Below are 13,515 nucleotides of genomic sequence, written 5' to 3' on the forward strand. Positions count from 1 at the left end.
GTGTGTGTGTATGTGTGTGTGTGTGTGTGTGTGCGTGTAGAGCGATTCAGACCAAACTACTGGACCGATCTTTATGAAATTTGACATGAGAGTTCCTGGGATTGATATCCCCATATGTTTTTTTCATTTTTTTGATAAATGTCTTTGATGACGTCATATCCGGCTTTTCGTGAAAGTTGAGGCGGCACTGTCACGCCCTCATTTTTCAACCAAATTGGTTGAAATTTTGGTCAAGTAATCTTCGACGAAGCCCGGGGTTCGGTATTGCATTTCAGCTTGGTGGCTTAAAAATTAATTAATGACTTTGGTCATTAAAAATCTGAAAATTGTAAAAAAAAATAAAAATTTATAAAACGATCCAAATTTACGTTTATCTTATTCTCCATCATTTGCTGATTCCAAAAACATATAAATATGTTATATTCGGATTAAAAACAAGCTCTGAAAATTAAATATATAAAAATTATTATCAAAATTAAATTGTCCAAATCAATTTAAAAACACTTTCATCTTATTCCTTGTCGGTTCCTGATTCCAAAAACATATAGATATGATATGTTTGGATTAAAAACACGCTCAGAAAGTTAAAACAAAGAGAGGTACAGAAAAGCGTGCTATCCTTCTTAGCGCAACTACTACCCCGCTCTTCTTGTCAATTTCACTGCCTTTGCCGTGAGCGGTGGACTGACGATGCTACGAGTATACGGTCTTGCTGAAAAATGGCAGCTACTTGACTAAATATTGTATTTTCGCCTTACGCGATTTGTTCTTGATTTGCCATGTCAGTGTATTAACATACGTTTCCCGGTGTCACGATTTCATCTTTCGCCTGTGTACATATTTCCCTCTCGACATTATACTCAAGACTGAAATGTTGTTTCCTGGTAAAATTAAGAAGTGAAATTATTTAAGGACGAAAAGCATGTCAGTTTCTTGCATGTGAAGAAAATTGGTGGTAAAATTTAATAGATTTCAACCCCAAAATCGAATTCTTCGAAAACGTGTACTGAGTGGTTACGTCCCTTGAGTAAGAAGGAAACATCCGGGATGAATCAAATTTCTAAGTTAAATAAAACAAATTGGTTGGACAAATTTGGCCCCATGAATGTAAGGTACACAAGGTCGCTCATCAGTACTATCGAAGGGTGTTTTTTTGTTCAGTGTAGAGTTTATACTGGATCAACGAGGCCGAGAAGCGAAATATCAACACGGCGAAAGATGAAAACGTCACACCGGCTGTGGTTTGGCCGGGTCAACTGAGTTAAACTGTCAGAAAAAAAGCGATGTGACTTGCATGCTTATAGTCACTATAATAAAGACGGCAAGCAAAAACACACAAAGGACAAAAGGGCTCCATGTCCGCTGGTAGCACTGATATTTAAATAATTAGACCAGTGGCAGACAGTCACTCTTACTCGACCCATGATGAAAGCAATTTTCTGCTGAGACCTCATTTTCTCATACAATACATCTATGTCTCTGGAAACACCCAGGCCTTCTCAGCTTCTTCTTCTTCTTCTTCAGCGTTCGACGGTAATCCTTCTCAGCATTGTGACCAGTCACTATTACTGGAGACAACATCCTCACAAACCTTGACTGATAGATATTTTGCTTTGTATGCACATTTTGAATGAAACAGAAGCCAAAGAAGAAGCTGAAAAGCGTGTCATCTGAGAGCAGACGACGCAAATTCCTCAAGGGAGACCAGTCTTTTTCAAGAAACAAATTCGTTTGCTTCAGTGCTCCTTGGCTCTTTTTTTCGCCGGTTTTGCACACGGCCCTGTTTTGTTTTGTGCGTTACATAGCAGTTTCAAGTCGAAGAGCCTGATTCATTGACTTCTACATTCAGACAGTCATAACTCATAATGGTGAAGGCAGTGTGTGTGCTTGTCGGCAAGGTCCAGGGGACCCTATGCTTTACACAGGTAGGTTAACAGCGACTGACATTGGTTTTCAATATGTATTTTTGCGGTCATGTAAAATACTGAAGAAAACATGTTTCTATAAAAATAAGGGATGTATCCATGGCGTTAAAGTGTAAGTTTGCAGGAAGGAACGTAGGCAGGAATTGAACGGTCGGAACGGAAGCGTGTTTTTCTCGTGTCCTTGTGGGGACACACCACAGGCGGAAGGTATCGTTCACTGGACCACTACTTACATTTCTATCGTCCAGTGAACGATACCTTCCGCCTGTGGACACACAGGCAACAGAGAACTTTAGCCTTGAACTATTTCTCTGGGTGTACCGGTGAGCACAGCGCTGTACGATAGTCGTTGACAGATTCAAAGGTCAACATGTAGTCTTTAGTACTGTAGCTACATAAAACTAATGTTTCCATTCTCCCCATTATTCTTCACGTCGGTTTCATTGTCTGATCGGGTCTGTTGTCGGAGACATGTGTTGTAGATGGCATTTCCAGAAAACACGGTAATTAAGTTATCACCAAGACTTGTTTTTCTTCTTCTTCGTTCATGGACTGAAATTCCCACGTTCACTCATGATTTTGCAGAGTGGGTTTTTACGTGTATGACCGTTTTTTCCCCACCATTCAGGCAGCCGTACGCCGCTCTCGGGGGAAGCATGCTTGGTATTTTCTTGTTTCTATCCAGGTTTTCCAATTGCTTTGTTTCCGGCCGATTTATGTGGAGCACGTGATGCGCGCAAAAAATATGGGCGGTCTAGAAGTGTCGTCTGCGCAATGATCGTGGCGGCTTTCTTGACCGCCAAGGACGACCGCGCACGTTGTGAGACGTCATTCGTTAGACCTCAATATCCACCGAACTCTGACATGGGTTACAGGATCTTTTCCCTGCGCATTTGGTCTTGTGCATGCGTGTACACACGAAGGGGATAAGGCACTAGCAGGTCTGCACATAAGTTGACCTGGGCCCGGAGATCGGAAAAAATCTCCACCCTTATCCCACCAGGCTGTCGTGGCCGTGATTTGAACTCACGACCTTCCGATTAGGAGGCTGATGTCTTATCCACTAGGCCACCAAGCCCGTCTGTTTTGTTTTTAAACTGCCCTTTATTCACAAATGCCAAAGGATGGTAAAGCATGGAGTACTGTGTTTTAGACTTTATAGGGGCAGTGCAGGGGTGTGTTTTTGTCACAGATATAAAACAGCCAAAAGCTTTCTAGGGCGGTCTCGGAGGAACACTGACAGTCTCAATCTGTGTAAAATGTCATATTTTGGTCAAAAATACAAATAACGTATATTAACTATTCCGGTAAACATGTTTTGGGGCTCAAGGCTGTGGGCGGTATGCCAAAATGGACCCACATTCCATCTTTTACAAGTTTCTTACATATTCATACACAAAGTCTTGACGTAAAGTGCCCAAAATAGAAAGATTTCTCCCACTCGCCAAGACTAATAGACGTCCATATATTTGTTAGCATTTGATGTAATTAGTTCACCTGCGACTCTAGCCTGCCCGGTGACAGACCAAAATGAATTCGTAAAAAATTTGCACTTTTTGACTCCTTGCATGAAAGTCAATAAAAAAAATTAAAAAATTTCAAACAGATGGCTGCCTGAGGTGTGACTGAAAGCCCTAGGGGCTCTGTGCAGCTTGATGTGCCAGTGTCAATAACTTTAAAATAGTGCTAATTGAGGGGTAAGAGCTTTGGGATTATCAGTCCAAAATTTACAATAATTAATGATTGCTGTTTCATCTTTGTTTTATTTGTGTGTTCAGGAGGAGGGCACGCCCACCAAAGTAGAGGGAGAGGTAACAGGTTTGACGCCAGGTGAACATGGATTCCACATCCACGAATTTGGTGACGCAACAAATGGTGAGTTTCGCGCAGAGAGCAACTAATTTGTGTGTGTATGTAAGGCCTAAAAAAAAAATAGGTGTGGTTACGGTAACCCGACCTACCCTATTTTTAGGGGCCGACCCTGTAACTTTTTATTACAATTGTCAAAAACAAAAAAACAACCAAGAAAACGAGTGCAGAAAACGCAATGAAAGCGAAAGCGCCCGAGTCGCACACTTATTTCCCTGTCAAGTAGGTTTAATTTGTACACATTACAAAAAAAAAAGTTAAAAAATAAAAGGGATTGCCTACCTTCCTACCCTATTTTTTTTGGCTATGTTACCGTAACCACACCTTTTTTGGGGGGTGGCCTAATTGGGGGTTGTGTGCAGAGAGAATGGCTGTGAGTGGTGCGTAGGCGTGTGTGCATTGCCAGCCAACAGATCAAACAATGTAATTGTGTTTTGCATGGATATATGCAATGATAGCTCAAGCTGTTACAAATGAGTACAATGAATCACTATCAGGCCAATTCATTTTCAAAAATACCCACAGCTTGCTGCTATTTTTTCTACTGGGTGTGTGCGTGTGTTTTGTTTTACAGGTACAGGCTAATGTGTATTTTGTGTTGGTGTGTATTTTATATTGTAGGATGTTCATTATTTGTAAGACTGAATATGATATTTTTCCTGGTACAGGTTGTGTGTCAGCCGGTTCTCATTTCAACCCCAAGGGAAAAACACATGGAGGTCCTACAGATGAAAACAGGTATATACTATATAGTTATTTGTAATTGTTTTCAGTTGTGCATGGATGAAGGGTACCATAAAAAAATCAGGAACTCCTGAATAAAGGAAGGATTTCCTGATTTTTAAACTATACAGGATGTCAAAATCACACATAGAACCCCTCTAAAAGTCAGATTCCTGATTTGAATGATCACAACAGTTATCCCTGGTTGTTGGTTGTGAAAGACAAGTGATGACTAGTTACAGTGCAATGACTAGTTCAAAGTTGAAGCTTTTCACTTTGTGTTTGACAATGACAGTTGTAATGTTTCAGACATGCAGGTGACCTTGGGAACATCACTGCCGGTGATGACGGCATTGCCACGGTCAAAATCGAGGACAAGCAAATCCCCTTGATTGGGCCCTCTTCCATCATTGGCAGGAGTCTGGTTGTAAGTACATGTACAGTCGAACCCACTTAAAACGAACACGCTAGTTACGAATTTTGACTTATAACGTATTAGTTTTAAGTTCCCAACTGAATACCTCTTTCTTCATGCTTAAAAAAAATGCTTAAAACGAATTCTTTGTAACGAATTTATGCTTATAACGAGCACTTTTTGGATTCCCAAGCATGCATAATGTCTAATTTACTCACGCTTATGACGAAATCTTTAAACTCGTCCCGAGATCGACATATCATGGGAATTTGAGAAGTTTGAATACATGTCAAAGTCTTCCCTTGCGTCGACTGCTTGAACCATTGCTCAACCGATCACTGAATAAAGTTAAACTGATTACACTGTACTCACAAAACAATTTCAAATTTAGAATCAAAGTGATTGATAGCTCAGACACTGAACATGAATGACTGACTGACGTTTATTTCCTTCGCGAATACCAAAAACGAAACATCAATGTTTTGAACGGACGCCATTGCCAAAAAATATAGATGCCAGAGTGGTTTCCCTTGGACAAGGGAAACCACACTCTCAACGTTTGCGTTCGCCGGTTCGCGATAGTTTATCAGTCAGTCAGTGCTATCGATTTGGATTTGAACATCATGTTGCAACAAAACAAAAAAAACTAAATTGGCCAAGGTTTGCTACCCATCGCCAAGATAAGTGATTCCGGACAAATGATAGGAACACCGCGAATGTGGACAGTGTCAGTGTGTGCGTGTGTGTGACCAAAAACGTAACAACTGGATGAAACATCTGTGTGCTCACTCTCACTCAAACTCAACAATCATCACTCAACATGAGACACACATGAACATGTAACTGAATATGTCACTTTATTGTCTAAACGTGAAGCAGCATGAAAGTTGCGAAAGAAACAAATTGAAACACCATAAAATGTACAAGACTTTAAAAAAAAAAAAATCAATCAATTTTCTTAATACGAATTTTGGTTAAGACGAACTTTTTTTCCGATCCCCAGTGATTCGTCTTAAGCGAGTTCGACTGTACATATATATATATTTCTCCCTGTCTCTTCTGCCAAATGTCTGAAGGGCTCGTTTTGAGTACACTACAGGTGAAAGGGTTGTTGAGCACCTTAGAACCAGACAAGGGAACAAGCTTAGTCGGTTGCGGCGCTAGCTTCAAAACCAGTTGTAGCTATCCTCATGCAGGGGCTCACATCTACGTCGGACATTGGACATTCACGAATATTTTTCCCAATTGTCCTATACATTTTTTCATGCAAGAGGACATATGTCTTATTGTTACATTTAGTCAAGTTTTGACTAAATGTTTTAACATAGAGGGGGAATCGAGACGAGGGTCGTGGTGTATGTGTGTGTGTGTGTGTCTGTCTGTGTGTGTGTGTAGAGCGATTCAGACTAAACTACTGGACCGATCTTTATGAAATTTGACTGAGTTCCTGGGAATGATATCCCCGGACGTTTTTTGTATTTTTTCGATAAATGTCTTTGATGACGTCATATCCGGCTTTTTGTAAAAGTTGAGGCGGCACTGTCACGCCCTCATTTTTCAATCAAATTGATTGAAATTTTGGCCAAGCAATCTTTGACGAAGGCCGGACTTTGGTATTGCATTTCAGCTTGGTGGCTTAAAAAATAATTAATGAATTTGGTCATTAAAAATCGGAAACTTGTAATTAAAATTGTTTTGTTTTTTAAACGATCCAAAAACAACTTCATCTTATTTTACATCATTTTCTGATTCCAAAAACATATACATGTTATATTTGGATTACAAACAAGCTCTCAAAAATTAAAAATATGAAAATTATGATTAAAATTAATTGTCCGAAATCGATTTAGAAACAATTGCATCTTATTCCGTGTTGGTCCCTGATTCCAAAAACATATAGAAATGATATGTTTGGATTAAAAACAAACTCAGTACGCTAAAAAGAATAGAGATACAGAAAAGCGTGTTATCCTACTCAGCACGACCATTACCGCACTATTCTGGCTTGTCGATTTCACGGCCTTTGTCACGAGCGGTGGACTGGCGAAACTACGAGTATGCGGTCTTGGTGAAAAAATGCAGTGCGTTCAGTTTCATTCTGTGAGTTTGACAGCTTGACTAAATGTTATTTCGCCTTAAGCGACTTGTTTTTGTCACAAAGTGGTCATTGTCCGATTATGCTTTCATTTGATCCGGACATTGTCAGTACTTTCCAATTTACAGTAGTTTGATTTGCTATTTTATCGATGTTTTGCGAAGCGATGTCTCTCCAAGCAGACGAAACTTGGGGAGACTTAATGTCCATTTTATAGAGAAGAGCTTCCAAAGGTCGCAACTCTGAATGCTCCAAGCCGGTTGACAGTTGCCTCCCTTCGCTGTTTTTCTCTCGGAAAAAGCAACAATGAACATGCCGCCGAAACAAAAATTGGTGCCAAAAAAGGGCCAGCAGCGTTTGTACTTAAAATCTCTGCCCTCATCAGCGGCTAGTACCACTGAAACTGAGCTCCCTTCGGCCTCTGAGCAGCCGGAGCCAGATGAAACCATCGCTCTAGAAAGTGAAACTTCGGTGCCAAAGAAAGACGTTTCCCCCTCCCCCCACCCCCGCGCGTGGCTTCGTTTCAAGCTGGCCGACTTCATTCCCGTGGGTGTCGCACGACGCAAAGAAGCAACTGACGGTTTTGTTGCGAGAAAAAAAAATGTCCTATTGATTTTTTTTCCAGGACAAAATAATGTCCTATCACTTTTGCATTGTCCAGGACATTTGTCCTATGCCACCTCTCATGGATGTGAGCCCCTGCTCATGGGTTCCATCCCCATGTTCAGCGAGTGATATATTTCATACAAACATTTGGCAAAACTCATGTCTATTTTTGATGTGCAAATACTGTTACTGCTTCTGAAAAAGCTGCTGCACAGACTTGACCCTCCAGCAAGTGCCTGAAGCCTACAAAGCCAGAAACTAATCTCTAAGCTCTTAAAATCTTGATAGTCTTCACCTTTCAGGAGCAAAGATCTTGATCTGTACATCTTTTCTGCTGCTGACTTTGTCTCCTCCCTGCTGGCCAAATTCCACAACTTCTGGATGCATGAGCCCAATTTATGGTCAACCCTATTCACACGTTTCTGTTAAAATAAAGCATCGGGAGGGAGAGTACACATTTAACAAAAATATGTCCTCATATCCTGCTTTTCGTGCTGTTAACATGGCTAATGAAATCTTTCAGGTGCATGAAAAGGGCGACGACCTTGGAAAGGGAGGTAACGAGGAGAGCCTGAAGACCGGCAACGCAGGGGGACGCATTGCTTGCGGCATCATCGGCATCACTAAGTGAATATCTCCCATCATCTTAGCAACAAGCTGTCCACTACTTCATGTCCATCCTAGCCAGCAGGTGTTTCGTTGTTGTGTATAACTGTCAGCGTCTCGCGGAGACTTCATGAAGATCAAGGCTCAGTTAATTCTACCCAATGAGGACAATCTTTTCTCAGTGGTATGACCCTGTTTGATGTGTCAGGAATGGTCATTCCAGTTCAGGTGCATTTACATAATGTCAGTATGTGTGATGATAGATTTTCTTTTCTTTCATTGTAAAGTTTATGATGAATAAAAGAACTTCTTGTGAACAGAGATTCTTCTGGTATTTGTTTGATTCTTTGTGTTTTGATTCCTTGAATTACGCTCAGAATAGGTGGTTGGTATTCCTCTGCAGGCAATAGACCAGGACAGTAATCATGCACACTTACCATGAACGGCCGTTGGATCGTTTCATTTTACCCTGCATCCATACGCCCAGAGTTTTCACACTGTCTGGGATTCGTTTATTATTTTCCATCCAATTTAATTGTAAGGCCAAAAAAAAAAATAGGTGTGGTTACGGTAACATAGCCAAAAAAAATAGGGTAGGTAGGTAGGCAATCACTTTTTTTTTTTTTTTACTTTTTTTTCTAATGTGTACAAATTAAACCTACTTGACAGAGAAATAAGTGTGCGACTCGGGCGCATTCGCTTTCATTGCGTTTTTTGCACTCGTTTTTTGTTTTTTTTGTTTTTTTGTTTGACAAATGCAATAAAAAGTTATAGGATCGGCCCCTAAAATTAGGGTAGGTCGGGTTACCGTAACCACACCTATTTTTTTTTTAGGCCTAAGGAAAGCAGACTGTTACTGTTATTCCTGCATTCTGGTGTAGAAAGGGACATAGCTGGTTACTAGCAAAAAAGAACGATGATTAAAGTTTGTCCAAAGTTTTACAAAACCAAGTCAGATAATTTACATGTACGTCATTCAGAGGGCAGTTGATCATCTAGCCTGTAAATAACTAACTCGTTAACTGAAGAATATTTTTTTGTCTTTTTTGACAAATGTTAGTGTGTTTTTTTTATTGTAATCTAAACTCTTGCACATTTAGCCAACCGTTTCTTAATTATCCTTGCACATCACATAATGATGACAGACTTCATTGTATTCGTCGATTCTCTTATCTTTCCGCGAGAATTGAAACGATTTTCACATCTGTTTCAGGCCTTCAGCCATCCCTGCAAATTTGTGATCAACACCTAGGCTACTTGCAATCGGGCATTCATATTCAGTCTTTGTAAAGTGATGTGCTGTATTTGTCATAGGAAAAGAAAAACAAATTTCAATTGCGCAATGAATAAGGGTTTGCATTTGTGTCTGTTCGTGTCTTTCCAAAGCATTAAAGAGTACATGTGTCATATTTACTTGCTTCTTTGTCATGCATTTGTGTGTTGTACAGTAATTATGGCAACAGTTTGTAAACTTGAAGATCTCGGGCACAGGGCACTCAAATCTAAATTGGGTTTTAAGTATGCACCCTGATGTTTTCTTGAAATCACGAGTCCTAGGCTTACCCCCCAGACATTTTCCTTTCATTAGGCAGATCATAGACCATTTATCCTGGACCGCCATCTAGCTCTCTCCGCTCTTCCTCTCTATTACGAGGTAGCGGCCTCTCGCATTCAGGAACCTACACTTACAAGCCTTTCAGAAATCGGGGGGGACGTGATATCCGGTGTCGATTGTAAACATGGACGAAGTTGCCGAGGTAAGTTCTGAAAATGCTAAAATAAACTCAGCAAAAGTGCATATGGAACATGTTTTTCGATGAGTTTTGTTAAGTTTAGTTTGGAGTTTTGGAAAATCCAGTTCATTGTCACCTCCCATTGTCACAAATAACTGGAGCGTACTTTCTTTTCACTGTCTTCGAATCGCTGGCGTTTCAAACCGAACGCGACGCGCCCCTGAAAGTCGAGTCGTAACCTCGAAGGGTCACGTGACGAGTTGGTGGTCCAGGCTATTTGGTCTATGGGCAGATGCAGTGTGCAAAAGCTCAGCATTTGGTTGAAAAGTGAAACTTCCCACAGGTGTCACGCACAGAGAACTGTTGGACTGCTGCAGTGGAACTCCCCTTTTAAGACACTCCAATGTATGCAGACCTGTTTACCCCCATAAGTGTTTTGGAGTAATGCTCAGCCCCAAAAATAGTAATCCTGACACAAAAATAGTAATCATTCAGCATTCGTCGCCAATTACAACGCACATGACAACTGTGTCTGCGAAACGCAATCATGCACATATATCCCTCATTCACAAACAAAACACATCAGTCAGTTTATGTATTCATCATAATTTCAAAGATCACATCAAAAGCACATGCATCACTGATTCTTTTTCTTTTGCTCGTAGTAGGCCTTTTTCAGTGTGTCAAGCGCTTCTCTACTGTACTTGCGCTTGCCGAATGAGTGAGGGCGAGACTTCACCACTAGAAGGCTCTCCAGCGTCTCATCAGACAGACATGATCTCTGGTCAGTCCTGTGCTTTTTCACCCCATTTTGCCATTGAAAAAAACAATGCCAAACATGTGAATTAATAAAAATATATATATTTTTTTTTTTAAACATTTTTATCATTTATGAAAATTGTTGTCTTGACACGGATAGCGGAATGGCGTATTTTTTGCAGAAAATCGTAATAAATTACGCCAAAATCGTAAGGGTAAACGGGTCTGTGTATGACTTCCTTCTTTTTAAGACCCTCCTTTCTCAGATATTCTGTTCACAACCTCTGTAAACTAATCTCCATTTTAAGACCCTCCTTTCTCAGATATTCTGTTCACAACCTCTGAGGCTCTGAAAACTAATCTCCATTTTAAGACCCTCCTTTCTCAGATATTCTGTTCATAACCTCTGTAAAATAATCTCCATTTTAAGACTTCTTCCTAGTTTCAATTTCAAAGTCGTGAAAAGAGTTTCACTGTTTCCCACTCAACACATAACGTAAAGCAACAAGTTTTTGTTCTCATCATATTTTATTCAAAATACCAGTCGGGTTCTTCATGACAGACCACTGTTATACACAGCATCCTGCACTCCGAACAGTCAACTGACACACAATTCAAAGAAAACAAACCGTACTTCAAACAACATCCACGCAGCATTAAAACCACTGAACTGTACAAATAGCTGGCACACGAATGGCCTTTCTGTACATGCAAACTGTACATACACACAGAAAATATCTTTACCAGATAAAAAAAAAAAAAAACACACACACACCATGAGCACATTGAGGTGATTATTTATTCATTGTCCTAACGGCATAGGACTGAAACAAAGATGAGTGATGTTCACAGACAGCACACACAAATCACAGCCTGAATTACACACCCCAACCCCCTTTTCAAAGCCTTGTTCATGAAAAATGAGGTAATCTACCAGTCAACAGCAACTTCCATACGCAGTCCCAGTCCCTCAGAGCGTCATAATTGTAGAACACAAGAAAGCAGCCTTGAACTTGCCTGATTGACAGAACCAAGCAGCCCAAGCTTTTATAACTAAAAATATTTGTCTGAACCAGTTATGTATAATAATGTAAACCAAGCTGTAGCTGTTAGGCATGCAGCATGTTTGCTATAAATCAAGGGTGAGTCAATATGACTAATAACACTACAGGGAGAAAAGAAAAGGTCATGATTATCTTAAATCATTTAATCATACTATACATGTAAAGTTATCCTACAATTTAGTTACTGCACCACTCACTAGCTAGAAAATGACAGCCTCAGGCATGAGATCATACAATTAAAATTAAAAACACCTGAAAGCGGACAGTCTTCCTGTAAACTCCTACATGTGACAGCCTACAAAATCTTTCTCTTCTACAAATTATGTACAAATATATATTTTTTAAACGGCAGCATATGCCAAAGAACATAACTTATTCCCTCAAATGACAAATCAGTGCTGCCTGAAGAAAAATATATTTGCTGATGAACACTCCTCAGATCTTGGATGTTGATCATCATGGACAACGCTAAACAAACATTGCTTCATCCCACTTATTCTCAATTACATCCTGTACATCTCATGAACTTGCTCAGTTACCAAACGTTGAGCTAGGACATTTTTGAATTCCAGTAATTCATGACAATTCCTAATACTAGTGATAAACAAAAAATACTTTAAAAAAAGTTGTTTTGCCACGAATTGATAATGAATAGGTAAGAAAAGTTCTTGTTTAAGCGATGCTGCTCCTTGGATGGAACCCCATGAAGCATTACCCTCTTGAAAGGTGTTAGCATTCCCACGTTACAAAATGTTTGTTTTATTACGTACTTACGCGTTTAATTTGCCCTTCAACTGCCTGCCATGAAGATGATGTGAAGCATCCAAGTGAGTCAGGAGCAGCCAGGTTGCAACAACAGTACTTACCCTCCCCGACTCGCAAAGGCTTGTCAACATAACTGTTCTTTTCATTGTTTGGAACAGAAACTTGCTTTCGTTCACTTCATTGTTTGAAATATACTAACTTCTGCTCAGTGTTGTTCCCAGACACAAAAGACAACAGGTCAGATGAACCTAGATTAAAAAAAATATATTGGTCAATGTCCTGGCTGCAACAAAAAAAAGCTGGTTAGAAGACATCCACATGTCACAGCTGGGACAGGCCTGAGGTCACAACAATGCCTCAGTCAGATCAAAATGTTATGCGTAAATGTCTGAAGAATAAGGCCTGGGAACAACACTGTCTGCTTCACTCTGACCCTGTGCTTTTAAAATTTGAAGTAAGTTCGATTTTCCGATCTCCCAGGTCAACGTGTGTGCAGACCCGCTAGTGCCTTATTTTTCCCCCTTTGTGTGTTCACGCAAGCGCAAGACCAAGTACGCACAAAAAAGATCCTGTCATCCATGTCAAGAGTTTGGTTGGATATAGCAACACGAAAATACCCAGCATGCTTCCCCCAAAACCGGTGTATGCTACCTGAATGGCAGGGTAAAAACGGTCATACACCAAAAAATCCACTCGTGCAAAAACAGACAACATGTGAGTTTCAGCCCATGAACGAAGAAGAATTCAGTTCTTATGCACCTCTGGTAATGTCCCATTGTTATTTAAATTATATTTGAAATTTTGATGAAAAAGCCAAAAGGATTCACTTCTTGAGAACTGCTTTGATTCACTCTCTGAGAACTCAATAATATTGCGTATCGGCTATTGCGTGAATAGTTGTACCATTCCTTGCTTCTTGTTTTAGTTTTGTTATTATTATTATTACTTTCCCCCC

The 13,515-nt window shown here is 40.1% G+C and overlaps 2 protein-coding genes across 2 annotated transcripts in view; one reads left to right on the top strand and one right to left on the bottom strand.

Annotated features, from left to right (window-relative positions):
- Window positions 1–13,515, bottom strand: part of LOC138961849 (periodic tryptophan protein 1 homolog) — a gene marked incomplete in the record, with an annotated part of 270,004 nt that overhangs the window by 122,462 nt on the left and 134,027 nt on the right.
- On the top strand, window positions 1,769–9,648 carry LOC138961844 (superoxide dismutase [Cu-Zn]-like). The gene is made up of 6 exons (XM_070333516.1): window positions 1,769–1,925; window positions 3,704–3,800; window positions 4,463–4,532; window positions 4,827–4,944; window positions 8,157–8,781; window positions 9,081–9,648. Exons 1-5 carry the CDS (start codon window positions 1,866–1,868, stop codon window positions 8,262–8,264), a joined length of 453 nt encoding a protein of 150 aa, XP_070189617.1. The 5' UTR covers window positions 1,769–1,865; the 3' UTR covers window positions 8,265–8,781; window positions 9,081–9,648.

This window comes from Littorina saxatilis, linkage group LG3, assembly GCF_037325665.1.
Source record: "Littorina saxatilis isolate snail1 linkage group LG3, US_GU_Lsax_2.0, whole genome shotgun sequence".
Taxonomy (NCBI): Eukaryota; Metazoa; Mollusca; class Gastropoda; order Littorinimorpha; family Littorinidae; genus Littorina; species Littorina saxatilis.